Genomic DNA, 15,065 nt, shown 5'->3' on the forward strand with positions numbered 1-15,065 from the left:
GGTAGTCCCTTTCGGCAGCGCCTGCCCGCATTATCAGCTTGCACACCCGCTTGCAGGAGACAATTCTCAGACACCAACTACTCTCGACACTGCGCCGCTTCACATCCCTACATAGCCTGCAGCTGTCCGCCTCTCGTCACTTGTAAACACACCACAGACACCCTTCTTTACCCCGCCCTACACACGTCCAGCAGCTATGGATCAGATCAAGAAGGTGAGTCCACGCATACCCCGCCAAATCCCCTTTCTTTGGTACCCAGCTGTACCCGACGCCACAATGCACACCTGCTGTACCAAGGTAGACGCTGACCTGACCCTTTGTACAGCGCATGGAAGCTCTCCGCGTTGAGGCGGATGAGAGCAGCGCCCGCGCCGAGGAGCTCAAGGCGACTGTCAAGCGCCTCGAAGCCGAGACCACACAGAAGGAGCAGGAGATTACCTCGCTGACGCACAAGAACTCTGTGCTCGAGAGCGAGGTTGAGAAGCTTGAGGGGCAAGTCAAGATCCACAAGGACGAAGCTGGTGCAGGTGCTCAGGCTGGCACCCAAGCCGAGAGCCTCCAGCGCAAGATCCAAGTTCTCGAGGAAGAAGCTGAGGAATCGGACAGGACGATCCGCGAGCTCAACGAGAAGTACGTTCCCTTTCTTCTTTCACCGCGTTTACCGCTGCTCCTATCCACTATCTACTACCCCTGATCTGCATCCACTGACACGTCACCCCCCAGGCTCCGCCAAACCGACGTCAAGTCCGGTCACTACGAACGCAAAGTACAAGCCCTCGAGCAGTCCCGCGACCAGTGGGAAACCAAGTACGAAGAGATGGCCAAGAAATACGCCGACACCAAGAAGGAGCTCGACGACTTCGTCAAGGAGATCGGTAACATCTGATCTCGCTGTCGTCTCTCTTTTTTGCTTGTTGACTGTATTTAGTCGAGTTCTGAGTCGAGCTTCGATATCGTCCCTCTGCGGATCCCGATTTCGAGTGCGTGCGACAACATGAACGGCGATGGTAGTGGTGGAGGATGATACTGCGGCATGCGGCGGAGCTTGAAGAAGAGGCAGATTTTATATCACATTCCCCCGTACCCCCTACCTTACCCCTACATATCTGTTTTCTTTCCTGCGGCTGCTTGCTGGGCGGGCTTGTTCGCTTTAGATAATCCCTGAGCGAATATATTGGCGGTTCCTGACATGAACTGGTTTATACTGTTACTCACATGTGACTGTTAGGTTCGACAACCTTGACCAAAAAGCGGTGTACCATTAACGACCCACAGTGCTATAATGGAATAGGGCTGTCTGAGATGAATGCAGCATCACTACATACGAACGCGCCGGCATGCGCCATGTCGGCTGTGACATTCATGAAGGGGTATCATTATCTCAACTTGTGTAGCTTCACAACTCCCAAGCATTCCCCGCCCGTTTACTTCGCCGTCCTGGCCTCCTTCTGCTTCCTCTTCTTCAAGCCTTGCTTCATGCGCTCGGCCTTTCTCTCCGTCTTGGTTTCATACCTAAACTTCTTCTTCTTCTTCTTTGGCCTCTCGCTATTCTTCGGCCACGCCTTTGTCCATACCTTTTTCTTGCTCGCTGCCTCCTCCTCCGCCTTTTTCCTTTCCTCTTCTGCCTTTCTCTTCGCCGCCGCCTCTTCGTCCTCCTCTCCTGGTCTCGAGAAGCCTGCTTTAGATATTCCTACGCTTTCTATGGTGACGGTTGTGTATTTGTCTTCGTCGACGTACTCGTCTTCCTGGTTGATGGGTTCGGGTTCTTGGAAGCCTGTGAATTCTTCCTCGTCATCGTCGTCGCCGGATGTCTCGCCCGCAATGATGTCGTCCAGATCCCCATTTGCTTGTTTGACGAGTCGGTTTACTTCTTCGACGTGTTTCTCTAGGTCAACTTTGCGCTGTTCTCGGAGCTGTAGTTCAACTTTTTGTTAGCTTCAATATTGGATGAATGTCTGGGACGTATGCGCATGCGATAGCATAGATCTTGCTATCCGGTAACTTTGGGTGAAGATGGAATCGGAGCTTCGCGTACCTCACGCCTGAACCTCAGCTTTTCCTCTTTCTCTCTCTTGGCATTCTCCTCTTGTGCATGCTTTATCCGTGCAAGTTTGCGCTTGTGGAAGCCTGTGAGATATTCTTCGCGCGCCGAGAAGTCAAACTCGATCTTTTCGGGGGCTGTGACCGCAATTTTGCGTTTCTTTGATGGTGGCGCCGAATTCCTCATAGTTACAGGGTGTGCAGAGTGTAATGTTGAGTGTAGGGCGGGGTGTGGTATGGCTGGTGCTGTTGCTAGATGTTCGCAAAGCAGATGTTGGAGTTTAGGAAAATTACCTGGGCGAGCAGGGATCTTGGGAATTTAGGTGGGGCCGAGGTACTTTGGCGCTACACCGTGTAGGGATTACCATGGACCAAAGATTGTGATACATCAAGACATGATCTTAATGTCTGATTGCATTCCCAAGAGACTAGGGAGTGGAAATCATGGTCTCAAGGATCATAAAGATCGGTAAGGTTTGGTGCAATATTCAATAGCGATGTGCGCTACTCGTTACAACTTCCACCAATCTATGCATCTATCTGCGTCTTATCGCCGGTTAGGCCTATGCTCTCTTGTGACGGAGCTTGGGTGCCATTGTGCGGGCTGTCCATGCCGAGGATCTTCCTCCTCCACGACAGCGACTCCAGGTGTCTCTTTGCCTTGTGTGTTATACATAGCGCTGAGTCAACGTCCTGAAGACCAGTCTCTCCAAACATAGCCAAGACCATGAGGCCCAGGAAAGAGTGATACATGTCCGGTGGATCTCCTGTGACCTTGCCAAAACCCCCAACGAGATGCTGCGTTTTGTCCAACAACCATTTTCTGATGGGTTGCCGATCGATGATATCCAAATGACCAAGAAGTTGTAGGGGCGTCGAGGTCCAGTAGGCGTAGCATGTATCTGCTACCTTGTTGCATCTACCATTCACTCCCACCCACTCCAATTCAAAATGAATGTGGGGTCGTCCTTTCAGATTTGATTTTGCTTGTGCAGACGGGCGGGAGCTCAACTTGACAAAAGTATGCGCGTCATGACACGTTTCTGATGTATCTGTCTCGTCGTTCAAAGTATCTAAACCATCGTCCTCGTCTAGCGTCAAAGTCTGCCGTGAGACGAGCCAGTGCAGGGTTTTAGGGACGTCGGTCACTCCACGGATGAGACCGTCCGGTTTTTGGGATGGTGGTAAAGGCAGACGACCCACGAAATGCAAAGCAGCGATGGCGCAGCAGGTGAAGCCAGCGTGTGCCTCATGGAAGGGTGCTTCTGATATACCTCCGTCGTAGCACTCTGCTTGTCGAACACAGTTGACAAACTTGTCAACATCGATGTCCGGTACACCTTCGCAAGGACCCTCTAAGTCGCCTCGAAGTATCCACCGGATGGCTGTTGCCATGTAGCCGAACCTAGAGTCGTTTCCGCCATGAACAAAGTCGCCATCGCCTAGAGTCTCTCCAAAGCTGCCTTCTGGTCGTTGCATCTTGACCAGCCATGTCAGGATCTCCTTTCTCTTCACTTTCTCCAGATCGTCGCCCAGCACGACCAGCGTGAGGAGGGCAAAGAAAGTTCCAGGGATGTGGGCAGGATCCCAGTTTTTGTTCTCTTCATTTCTGAGAGGGCCGTAGTTGGAGCCTGGCCATGGGCGGAATCCTCCTTCAGGCAGCTGGCAACTGTAGACCCAATCAATGTGGCCTTGCCGCTCCTCAGCTGACAAAGCGGCGTCTAAATCTCCCAAAATGTCGAGGGCAGACACAGTGAAAAGGGCCAAAAGCATGCGGTTGGAGTCATTGCTGGTGTAGAAGTGCGGCAGCAGCGTCTTCAAGTTGCGCCGCCAGTACTTGATGTGACGAGCATAGTTGAGTTGTGTGTTGGCATCAAACGCAGCTGGAGCCATGATGGAAAGGGAAGCGTGCTGCGTGGACCCGGGAGCGTTTACCGAGCGAGATCTCGGTTCCCCTGCGAAGCTTGGATTTTGATGGCGGGGCTGACCTGGAGGGCCAAGGCGACGTATGCGTACAGTAAGACGGATGAATGGTTAGCAGAGGCAGGCTCCACGCCGAACAGACTTTGGAGTGTCTCCTGAATGCACCTGCACCCGAAACTTTGGGAAACCAGGGCTACGAGCACGTGCAGGGGCGGTCGGGCAGTGATGACGGCGCTCCGCAGCGTTCTGCCTGTGTATGTAATGGGGAGTGCAGTCGGTGGTCTTGTCACTTTGGCGGCGCGACAGCATTAGCACGGCGATGATGCATACAGTAGACGGTAGCAGGCGCGTGGCTCTAGCTCTAGTCTACTTCGTATGCAGGGGCCGCGCTTGGGGGTCGGTGAATTGCGTTGGTATTTATATCGACCGCTAAAGGCGAAATGTCGGAAGCTCGCAAGATTGGTAGGCTTGCCTAAAGGTGCCAGGGCTGTCACGACAAACGGCCACATGCAGGGGTACATGAGACATCATTCAGCTCTGCCAGTTCTGACCCAGCTGCGGTCTGCAACACCCTCCTGACGTGCCTCAGTCTCGCCCTACTCGACTTATCTCCAATTCCCCAGACGCCACCTGCACCGTCGAGTCACCCCGAGTCCCCTCTTCGCTGGTGCGACGTCACACAGGCCGCTCCGTCTGTCACTGGGCCTGCGCTTGCGTGTTCCCCAGACTTATCTTCTCCGCGCGCTCACTACGGCCGTTGAACGACCATACCCGTACCCAACTTCGTTGTTTCTTTTTGATACCCCACATTCGCCGCTCCTTGGGCGACTCTGCAAACACACGGCACCATGACGACCGGATTCGCGGCGTCCTTCTGGTCGAGCGACTATGCCGGAGGTAAGAGCTGCAGCCGCACACAACACCACCCCACTTTGGCTGACTCTCCCAGGCCTGGGCGTTCTTTTTGGGAAGCTGCAGCAGGGAGTCCAGGAAAACCAGCAGATTCTGACTGTGGCCCGCATGCGAGCTGATGCCGAGGAGGCCTATGGAAGCAGTCTGTCCGCAATTACACCAGCCACCGATCGCATAGGCGGGGGCTTCAGCAGAGATGAGGGCGCAAGCGTGCGCAAGGTGCGTCCCCACGAGACACGGCCACCGCTCCACGCTAACTGGTAACAGGCCTACGAAGGTGTGCGCACTGAGATGGAGGCAGCGGCCGCAAACCACAAGAAGATCGCATCCAACATTCGAGAGCTAGTAGTCAACCCCTTCGGCCGCTGGTGCGAGGCGCATGCCGCCCGCGTGCAAAACTCCCAGGATGATCTTCAATCGCGCATCAAGATCCACGACCGACAAGCCGATGCTGTCCGCAAGTACCGATCGCAATATTACAACAAGTGCCGGCTCGTCGAGGACTTGGAAGAGGAGGACAAGCTGGCATTCCAGGACCCCCAGAGCGAGGCCGCACAGAGCCCCAAGATGAAGGTGCCCACCATCAAGATGTCCGAGCCAGAGAACGAGGAAGAAGAGCCTATCGACCTTGGCGACGAGACCTACCAGCCAGACCAGGTCAAGAAGATCCTCACCCACATGCTGGACAACATCAAGATCGCAGAGGTCAAGGTTCCCATCCTTGGTACCTACCAGAACTGCTCAAGCGGTGCCGATATCACTGAGTACATCCAAAAGCACATGGCAGCAACCACCGTGAGCTATGCGGAGCGCATTGGTCAGGATCTCGTAGCACATGGCTTCCTGCGCTTGGTCGGCAATGTTGGCAACACTTTCGCAAACAGCTCCCGAATGAACTACCAGTGGAAGCCCAAGACGTTCCAGGTTACCGGACTGCCTGAAAAGAAGCAGCCCCTGGCACGTTCTTCCACCGCCATGTCAACTTCATCGGCCGACAGCATCGCCGTTGACTCGCCCGTCTCGACTGTTCAGGAGTATCTCCAGGGATGGAACCCACTCAACAACCAGTACCCGAACGAGACACCGGCAGAGAGGCTTCGACGGGAAGCTCACGAGTCTGACGAGCGATACAAGGCCTCCGTCAAGAAGCTTGACTCGCTGCGCTGCAACCTGGAAGAGGCTATGGTTGATCACCTCAAATTCATGGAACGTTGTGAACTAGACAGGCTGAAGGCTATCAAGGCGGTCATCTTGGATTTCTCCGGCGCCGTTAGCAACGTCATTCCTAGTCTTCAGAGCACCGTCGATAAGATGATGCTGTTCCAGGAGACAGTCCAGCCCCTGGGCGACCTCCGATACATGCTCGAGAACTACAGGACTGGACCATTCGTGCCTAGAGTCACGACCTATGAGAACTACTACAACTCGGTAGACGAGCAAACGTTCGGTGTAGACTTGGAGGCTCGGGCTCGTTCAGACAAGAAGCGTGTTCCGGTGCTCATCACAACAGTCCTCACATTCCTGGACAACCATTATCCCGACTTGGAAGGCGACGAAGCCCGCCGTGGCATCTGGCTTGTTGACGTTCCTCTGTCGCAGACCCACAACCTCCGGGCTGAAATTAACACCGGCAAGAGATTCCCTGACGAACTGCTTGAGAAGTATGATGTACCGATCGTCGCTAGTGTCCTTAAGCTTTATCTTCTGGAACTTCCTGGTATGTATCAAACCTCAATTGTTGACTCGCTAGCTAACCATATCAGACTCACTGGTTTCTTCTCACGTTTACGAGATCGTCAAGACTATCTACAGCACTACTGCCACAGATGTGTCCGAAGAGACTCGGGTCTCTGTTCTTCAATCTACTCTTGGCCAATTACGTCTCGCGAACATCGCAACGCTCGATGCCATCTGTACCCATTTCACTCGTCTCATTGAGCTGACTTCTGCCGATGAGACTTATGTTGCAGCATTGGCCAATGCACTTGCGCCATGCATTCTAAGGCCAAGGCAAGAATCGAGTTTGACAATGAACGAGCGCTATAGCTACCGTCTCGTCCGCGACCTTTTCGCACACAAGGATGCGATTTTCGGGGAGTTGAAGCGCGCAAGCACGCTCACTCACTCATCTTCAGGCGCACAGCGTCCACGCGCGATATCCACAGATGAGAGTAACCGACGAGCAAACATGGAGGAGCGCCAGCGTGCCATTGCGGCTCAGCGTTCTCCACGGGCAACATCGCCAGCACCTGGCTCACGCATCTCTGGGTCGCATCGCCGTGACAGAAGTCAAACTCGATTCCCGGTGAACACATCCTCGCCCACCGAGACTCGGAGGAGTAACGGAACAAACCGTGGTTCGCTTGAAGTACCCGGAAGTGATGATAGCCCCACCCACGAGACAACTCCTGTAACTACGAACGGTACAACAGAGGCTGCTCCTGCTCCCGCTACTGCCCCTGTTGAGCACCCAGCGCCATCAAGCACGCGAGTGCCTTTCCCACGGAAGCATGCAGGCAGCTTGACAAGGGGCAACCGGGACTCTACCGGTAGCTTGAGGAGTGATGACACGGCACCAAGAGGCGTTACGCTAGAAGACACACCTGCAGCACCACGAGGTGTTACGCTGGAAGACAAGCCCATGGATGATTAGTGGTAGACATGGTTCAGACTTCAGCAAGCATTTTCCTTCGGGAAGTGAAAGAAGGCAGCCTACACCGCCCGCCCCGCCCAGAGAGTCCCATGTATACTGGAAAGTAACGTACTGGGAAATTGGCCAAGGGCTGACCCTGAAAGAGAGTAGCAGGACGGGCAGTCGTACTGCACCTGTGGAGGAGTGAATAGCGTATTTGAACGCTGTATACATAGTCTGGGACCAATGATTTGACGGCATGCCTAATGGTGGTATGTGGAATGCAGCATGATAACTACGAGTGCAGACGGCAATTGAAATCTGATGTTTGTTCACGCTACTCTGCTTGTTGACAATGGCGGCTCGTACCTGAGGCTAACCAGGGTACCGGCACGCTAGTACTCAGCTGTCAGAAAAGCCCAGACCCCATCGTCACACTCGCATGTTGAGTTCCAAGGCGGAGCAGCATAGAATCGACATGGGGGTCAGCTGTGTGGCTGGGCATCGGCTGCCCGATCTCTGGAATATATACATGCGCTCTGTTGGCTTCCTTGGGTGCCGCTCACTTTCCGCCCATCTACTCTTCGCTCTTGCCCCTCTTGCGGTTGCGAAGCCTCTTGCACTCCCTCGTGGTGCGCTTCGTCCCGCCCTCGATCCAACCCCACGTTGATCGTCCCACGAATCACATCGCGATCGCAATCGAAGCTTCCCACTTTTTGAGGCTTCGCCATTACCGCGTCTCATACCGGGAGTGAAGGCGCCATGTGTCTCGTCAAAGTCAAGCAGGAAGAGGACCATGTAGTCCCGTACCGCGTCGTCCAGCGGAACCGCTCTCCGCCCCGTCGCCGCGCCTCACGTCAATCGCGCGACATTGAGCGCCGTTATTCGCGCACCGAAATAGTGCACGACTCTTCTCCTAGGCCTTCAGCATCCTACGTTGCGGTGCCCTCACCCAAGCCTCTCCAGATCCCCGCACCACAGCCTGTGCCTATGTTTGTGCAGCCTCCACCACCCCCGGCGCCCATGCCGGCTCCACCTCCACCGCCTAGCCACATCTCGTCTCACCATACCCAGGCCCATTCTCACCACGGCGGCGCACACTATGTCGAAGTTTCTCCACGATCCAGCATGAGCTCTCGCTCCTCTAGCCCTGGCCGCAGCGAGTATGTGTACACTGAGCGTGAGGTTAGGCGCGAACGCGAGCGCAACTACAGTCCGGAGAACCCTCGCTACGAGCACTACAGATATGTGGAGCCTGCATCGAGCGAGAGCGATCACTACGAGAGATACCAAAGGCGGGACAGGAGCAGACAACGCAGTCGCAGCCGTGGCGGCTACGAAGAGACTAATACCAGGGTTGCGTACAGCAGGCGGTGACCGTCTGCATACGAGTAGAGAAATGTGTCATGTTTGCAGGGACTGTTATTCTGATAGCGTACGGTTCGTCTCGTGTCCTCAATTTAATCTCGAAGGATTTTTAGCATCCGTCAATAGCTGTGGTGTGGTCGCCTATAGTTTTTTCATTTCCATATTTAATTTAGCATTTCGCATTCCGCTGGCCAAATGCTCGGTGGCTATGAGGTCATTCGTGATGTTGAGCAACAGCGTACACGTCCGCGCCGCACTTGCCGAGATGTCGAGAACAAGGTCCACATGTTTAGCAGCCCAAAGGACGAGTTCCGGCTGCCGGTGTAAGCGGTGGTCAGGGAAGCCTTGTGCAGGGTCGGGCACCAGTCGAGTGGTTCACATGCTGGGTTGTGATCAGCATTGATCCAGGCCAGCATTATTCTGCAAGCTGAGAACAACCATCAAGGCACACACGTGCTTACATACCGCGCCCGCCATACCTCGCGCAAACGCTTTGACTGCTCTAGCCCATGGCAAACCCCGGGACATGATCGGAACACCCGTGCAACTCTCTTCCGCCGCTCTCTACCGCCGACCATGTCTATCCGCGTCCTAATCAAAGACTACCCACACCGCGCAATCGCCCTCGCTACCTCGACCCATGCACTCGTCCTCCGACACAGCACATCCACCACCGAACAGAGTAGCAACATCAATGCCTCGTCGACGTCGCTGGGGAGCAATGGCGCCGCCGCCGCGCGCTGCATGGTCGAATTCACTCGGCTGGAGGAGATCGACCTAGACGATTACCGGGCGCTACACTCAGTCCAAGTACACGGCACATTGGGCCTGATCACTGTAAACAGCGACGTTTTCCTGGTCGTCGTCAATGGCGCGAGCAAGGTGGCCACGGTACGGCCTGGCGAGACGGTGCAGAGGATATACTCGGTCGGCTTCTACTGCTTGACCAGCACGAGCTACGATACCCTGCTCAACGACGAAGTCAATCCCTACCCTACCGACACCATCGACGACGAAGGATACGAAATGGGCTTCGGCGGCAGGAAAGAGCAGTCGCCCATGGAACACCCGTGTCTGGCGCTCAAGAAGATACTCAGCAGCGGAACCTTCTACTACAGCTCAGACTTCGACCTCACCCGACGATTGCAAGACCGTACAACCGACGCCGCGACCGTTTCCATCGATAGTCTAGACGCTGGCTTTCTGTGGAATTCATACATGATCCAGCCGCTGGTCGACTTCAGAAGTCGCCTTGCGCCCAAGGAGAAGGAGGCTCTGGATGCTTCGGGGATCCTGACATCTGCGATCCGGGGTTTCGCCCTTACAATTACCATCCCCAAATCCTCTGCTCCCATTAGGGTACAAGACTCGGGCATGCCGTCTTCCATGACACTGATCTCCAGATTGTCGTGCAAGAGGGCAGGAACGAGGTTCAATTCGCGAGGTATCGACGATGACGGGAACGTCGCAAACTTTGTTGAAAGCGAAACAATCTATTGGGCGCCGTCCGGGGCCTGCTTCTCCTACGTGCAGGTGCGAGGAAGTGTACCCATATTCTGGGAACAGCAGGCTGGTTTGCTTCCAGGGCAGCAGAAGATCACCATCACTCGATCGCCGGAAGCCACGCAGCCGGCCTTTGACAAGCACTTCGACAATCTAGAGCTCAGCTATGGCACAGTTCATGTCGTCAATCTTCTGAGCAACGAAAAGCAGAACGAACTAGAGTTGACGCACAGATATCGCGGCCACATCAGAAACAGCCCTTTGAATCAAGGAAGCGACATCAATGACCAACAGCACGATCTCATCAAGCTCACGGAATACGATTTCCATGCTGAAACACGGGGACCAGGTGGCTATGAGATGGCTAGTATGATCGCTCAATGGATCCAAGATTCTGCCGAAGGATTTGGATATTATCTCTCGGAAGAGGTGGATGAAGTCACAAGACACAATGGAGAAAACTACGCTGTCCGCCGGACAATGAGCATATTACAACAGGAGGGTGTCTTCAGAACAAACTGCCTGGATTGCCTCGACCGGACGAATCTTGTCCAAACCATTATTAGCAAGATGGCGTTGGAGATCTTCTTAAGTCACAAGGGCCTTCGAGCTAGCCAGGACTTCTGGGTCAGACATTCAAGTATGTGGGCAGACTGTGGTGACGCTCTTTCGAAAATCTATGCAGGTACAGGAGCGTTGAAGTCCTCGTTTACGCGATCGGGAAAGATGTCGCTTGCTGGTGCTCTGGCAGACGCTCGTAAGAGCGCCACTCGAATGTACATTAACAACTTCGCGGACAAAGGGCGACAGAACACGATCGATATGTTACTTGGTAGACTGATTGGCCAGGTTCCAGTGCATCTGTACGATCCCCTCAACGACTTCGTGGTTGCGGAGCTGGCGCGACGGTCCGCAGAGTATTCGGAGACCGAGATGATCAACATCCTTGTCGGTACATTCAACTTAAACGGAAAGACAAGTGGTATTAAAAGCGATCTTTCGCCATGGCTATGCCCAGACGTCGATCCGTCACAGCAGTGCCCCGAGATAGTAGCTGTAGGGTTTCAAGAGATTGTTGAACTGAGCCCTCAGCAAATCATGTCGACGGACCCAGATAGACGCGAAGCTTGGGAGGAAGCCGTTAGGGCATGTTTGAACAACAACGCTGAGAAGCATAGAAAAGATGAATATGTCATCCTCAGAGGTGGTCAGCTAGTAGGTGCGAGTTTGTCGGTCTTTGTCCGGTCAGACTGCCTAAAGCATATCAAGAATGTTGAGGGCGCTCTCAAGAAGGTATGTCAGCATGTTTCGCTCTTCCACGTATTGGGCTAATTGGCATCCCAGACTGGCATGTCAGGTATGGCTGGCAACAAAGGAGCCGTAGCTATTCGATTTGAGTACGCCAACACTTCGGTCTGTCTGGTTACAGCACATCTTGCGGCTGGGTTTGCCAACTACGAAGAGCGTAATCGTGATTACAAGACTATCAGCCATGGTCTACGCTTCCAGAGAAATCGATCAATCGAAGACCACGATACTGTGATATGGCTTGGCGATTTCAATTACCGAATTGGTCTGAGCAATGAAAAAGTTCAAAGGTTATGTCATGTCGGTGATCTTGAGACCCTGTATGACAACGATCAGGTAGGCACTCACGCTTTGCTCGCCAGAATCATAGCTAACGTCCTGCAGCTCAATCTCCAGATGGTCGCCGGCTTAACCTTCCCATATTATTCTGAGGCTCGCATAACTTTCCCGCCAACGTACAAGTATGATCTTAACAGTAATCAATACGATACGTCCGAGAAAGCACGCATTCCCGCCTGGTGCGACCGTGTGCTTCGCAAGGGTGACAATATTCGGCAGATACATTACAACGATGCCCCACTTCGTTTCTCCGACCACCGTCCAGTCTACGCGACCTTTCAGTTATTGGTACAGCGAATCGACGAAAAGAAGAAGGATGCTGTGAAGGCGGCATTGTATCGACAAAGAAGAGAAGTTGTGGGCGATACTCATGCAGCAGGACGTCTAGGCGAAGATGAAACGGACGACGAAGATCTCTTAGGGTATGATAGTATTGAACCAGGGCTACCACCTGCAAGCTCAGACCGGAGGAAGTGGTGGCTTGACAACGGTATTTCTATCTTAATTCCTGCTATAGCTTGGATGCTCATTTTCCATAGGTTTACCGGCGAAGGCACGCGTGGAACCGCCATCTAACAATCACTTCCCAAATCCAAACCGACCGAGCAACCCATTCACTCCTAGCCCAGAACCAGAATGGGTAGATGTCAAGCACATGCCGAACAGTCGCAGACCTGAGCCACCACCAGCACGCGGCTCACAAAGATCACGCACAGTTGATTTTGACGGTCCCTCGACAAGTTTACCGCCAACGCAGAAGCCAGCAGCCCGCAAGATGATTGCGCCGTTGTACCCAGGCCATGCCAATCAAATACTTGGCTCAGACGGTGCGCGAGACTCGCTCAGCGATCTTCGACGCAGCGGATCAAACGCTTCCACACACTCCATGCCCAGCTTACCGTACCGCGCATCAAACACGCTTCCCTCAGCTCAATCCTCAAACAAACCACAAGTCCTCCGGAAACCAGCCCCACCCCCAGTTCCTAACAAGAAACCTTCACTTCTCTCCAAGAGTCCCTCGCCGGGGCCGTCATACGCACCTCCTCCACAACGATATCGCGACGACCCTCCGGAAGAATCCAGAGCACACCTACAACCAACAGCCAGACGGTCAATGGCGCCGCCACCTAATTTAACGAGGAAACCGGTACAAAATCTTATCGATGATGATTTCGAGAAACCAGCCTTGCCACCACGCACCGGTACCGGTGGAAGCACTAGGAGTGGTGGTCGAGGAGGCAGGAGCTTGATGGATGATGAGCCGGAAGATATGCGTAGCATGGGTGGTGACTGGGAGGTTCTCAGGCCTGCGTATAGATAAAACCATAGCTCCAAAACAATATATTCCGTGCTGCTTCAGAGTATGTCTCGTTGCTGGGTTAAATGTCGCTGTAAAGACTCCTTACTTGGAGTCAGCGTGAAACAACGGGTTGCACAGTGATAGCATGCAAGAGGGGTTTTGTAACTGCCAGTCCAAGTCACGCGATGGCGCGTGCTGTCGCGTCAGGGCTAACCCAATCCCACACCTCACAAACACCACCCTCGGGCCACGAACACCAACAACGCGATCGGACATGCAATACATGCGCATAGTTCAGTATGAAGAGGAAAGGCAGTGCTCAAAGCGGTGGAGAAACCTGCAAGAAAGCAAGACGCGATGTGGACCGATCCTTCACCAACGCTACTCATCCAGTCCTACAACGTCTCTATCCAGAGGTGCTTACCCTGCGCCAATATTTGCTATCTAAACTACCAAGCACATCGAAAAATAGACAGCGAAAGATCTCGCAGCTTGGACGTACAACATCCGCCCAGGGCATAAGTCAGAATCATCTCGATACCGCCGTAGTACAGTTGCTCGATTCAACATTAGTGTGCACTTCCAGTGTGAACGCAGACACAGGTGCTCATACGTGTTTCAAAGAAGAGCGGGAAAAGGACATCAGAGCATTTACCCAACAGCGCTCACAGAGTACTCCTGGCAGCACCTTCAATCCTGGATACTATATGCAATCTGAGGTAGGTCGTGGCATGTATCACATGCTTCCAGGATTGCGCTTATGGAATGACTACTGAGTGAATACAGATTGTCGATTTCGTGATATGGCGCTTATTCAAACGCTCAACAGCTCACAAGCCAACGCACCTGCTCTGTCATGGATTTCAAAGAACTGGAACCACCCGCCGTGAACAGGGTAATAATGGGAATCCGAGTTCTTCAATTCCTAATCTGCAAGAGCGTCAACCCAACAGCTACAGGCAGACTTTGAAAGAGCCAGTATGGTGTCGATTGCACGCATTACTCGGTCAGGGCGGCGATCGCATCATCATAGACATGCTTCTGGAGTCCTCTATCTTCATTCCTCTTAATGCAGATATGGGCAACTACTACCAATTGTCCGGAATGCCCATTTCTGAGATAAAATCGGATGGATTTCAGAAGAGCAACACCGTAAGAGTCGATGTGGGTTACGAAGCCGTCAATAATCCCTCACGTGTCAAGAGCGAATGTAAAACAGCAGGTACAATCACGTTTGTGCGGAGTCGCATGTTATATGCGAAAGCGGCCCTGAATGCCAAAGGTGGTGTAAGGTTTGGCATGCGCCACATTCGTGCGTTCTCTACTATCCTTCGGATGCTTCAATTACCTGACTTGGCTGGTAGATGTTCTCAATCGTTTTCCTAGCCGGGAAGATAAGCAACAGACGATACACATCATGCGGTATATCTTTCCCCGTCAATTCGGCTTGCACAATGTCTTCACCTCCAAGGTAGATCCGCGTGAGACCGCCATGCCGTTCATGGACTACACACTGCGCGAGAAAGACATATACAGTAGAATGTGCCGGGAGTTGGGTAGCGAAGCTACCAATGCTGAGAAGATAGTCAAATGGAAACAGCGAACGCCCAAGAGGCTCCGAGGTGACGCTGTCAGGTTGGTTGAGAAACTTCGAGTGCGGAACCAGCGGTGTTCGTACATGGAAATGCTTCGTCATTACGCTCCAATCGAGGTACGTACTGACTGATCTGTGTTTTGAG

At 53.4% G+C, this 15,065-nt stretch overlaps 6 protein-coding genes across 6 annotated transcripts; 4 read left to right on the plus strand and 2 right to left on the minus strand.

Moving 5' to 3' along the window:
- The first annotated feature begins 89 nt into the window (after positions 1–89).
- CC77DRAFT_962058 (tropomyosin) lies at positions 90–1,200 on the plus strand. Its single transcript, XM_018535634.1, has 3 exons — positions 90–214; positions 327–631; positions 725–1,200. Exons 1-3 carry the CDS (start codon positions 197–199, stop codon positions 885–887), a joined length of 486 nt encoding a protein of 161 aa, XP_018386674.1. The 5' UTR covers positions 90–196; the 3' UTR covers positions 888–1,200.
- Positions 1,201–1,425: 225 nt separating this feature from the next.
- CC77DRAFT_1094428 (hypothetical protein) lies at positions 1,426–2,228 on the minus strand (the record flags this gene model as incomplete). Its single annotated transcript, XM_018529740.1, has 2 exons — positions 1,426–1,914; positions 2,037–2,228. 2 exons carry the CDS (start codon positions 2,226–2,228, stop codon positions 1,426–1,428), a joined length of 681 nt encoding a protein of 226 aa, XP_018386675.1.
- A 171-nt stretch (positions 2,229–2,399) lies between these two features.
- Positions 2,400–4,103, minus strand: CC77DRAFT_862672 (terpenoid cyclases/Protein prenyltransferase). The gene has a single exon (XM_018533465.1). It carries the CDS (start codon positions 3,932–3,934, stop codon positions 2,570–2,572), a length of 1,365 nt encoding a protein of 454 aa, XP_018386676.1. The 5' UTR covers positions 3,935–4,103; the 3' UTR covers positions 2,400–2,569.
- Positions 4,104–4,678: 575 nt separating this feature from the next.
- On the plus strand, positions 4,679–7,900 carry CC77DRAFT_862831 (Rho-GTPase-activating protein 8). The gene is made up of 4 exons (XM_018533466.1): positions 4,679–4,861; positions 4,914–5,095; positions 5,144–6,593; positions 6,640–7,900. Exons 1-4 carry the CDS (start codon positions 4,813–4,815, stop codon positions 7,527–7,529), a joined length of 2,571 nt encoding a protein of 856 aa, XP_018386677.1. The 5' UTR covers positions 4,679–4,812; the 3' UTR covers positions 7,530–7,900.
- CC77DRAFT_862832 (hypothetical protein) lies at positions 7,901–9,169 on the plus strand. The gene has a single exon (XM_018533467.1). It carries the CDS (start codon positions 8,271–8,273, stop codon positions 8,883–8,885), a length of 615 nt encoding a protein of 204 aa, XP_018386678.1. The 5' UTR covers positions 7,901–8,270; the 3' UTR covers positions 8,886–9,169.
- On the plus strand, positions 9,159–13,386 carry CC77DRAFT_962065 (hypothetical protein). The gene is made up of 4 exons (XM_018535635.1): positions 9,159–11,672; positions 11,724–12,023; positions 12,072–12,516; positions 12,566–13,386. Exons 1-4 carry the CDS (start codon positions 9,453–9,455, stop codon positions 13,345–13,347), a joined length of 3,747 nt encoding a protein of 1,248 aa, XP_018386679.1. The 5' UTR covers positions 9,159–9,452; the 3' UTR covers positions 13,348–13,386.
- The last annotated feature ends 1,679 nt before the right edge of the window (positions 13,387–15,065 follow it).

The sequence above is a fragment of the Alternaria alternata genome, assembly GCF_001642055.1.
Source record: "Alternaria alternata strain SRC1lrK2f unplaced genomic scaffold CC77scaffold_9, whole genome shotgun sequence".
Lineage (NCBI taxonomy): Eukaryota > Fungi > Ascomycota > Dothideomycetes > Pleosporales > Pleosporaceae > Alternaria > Alternaria alternata.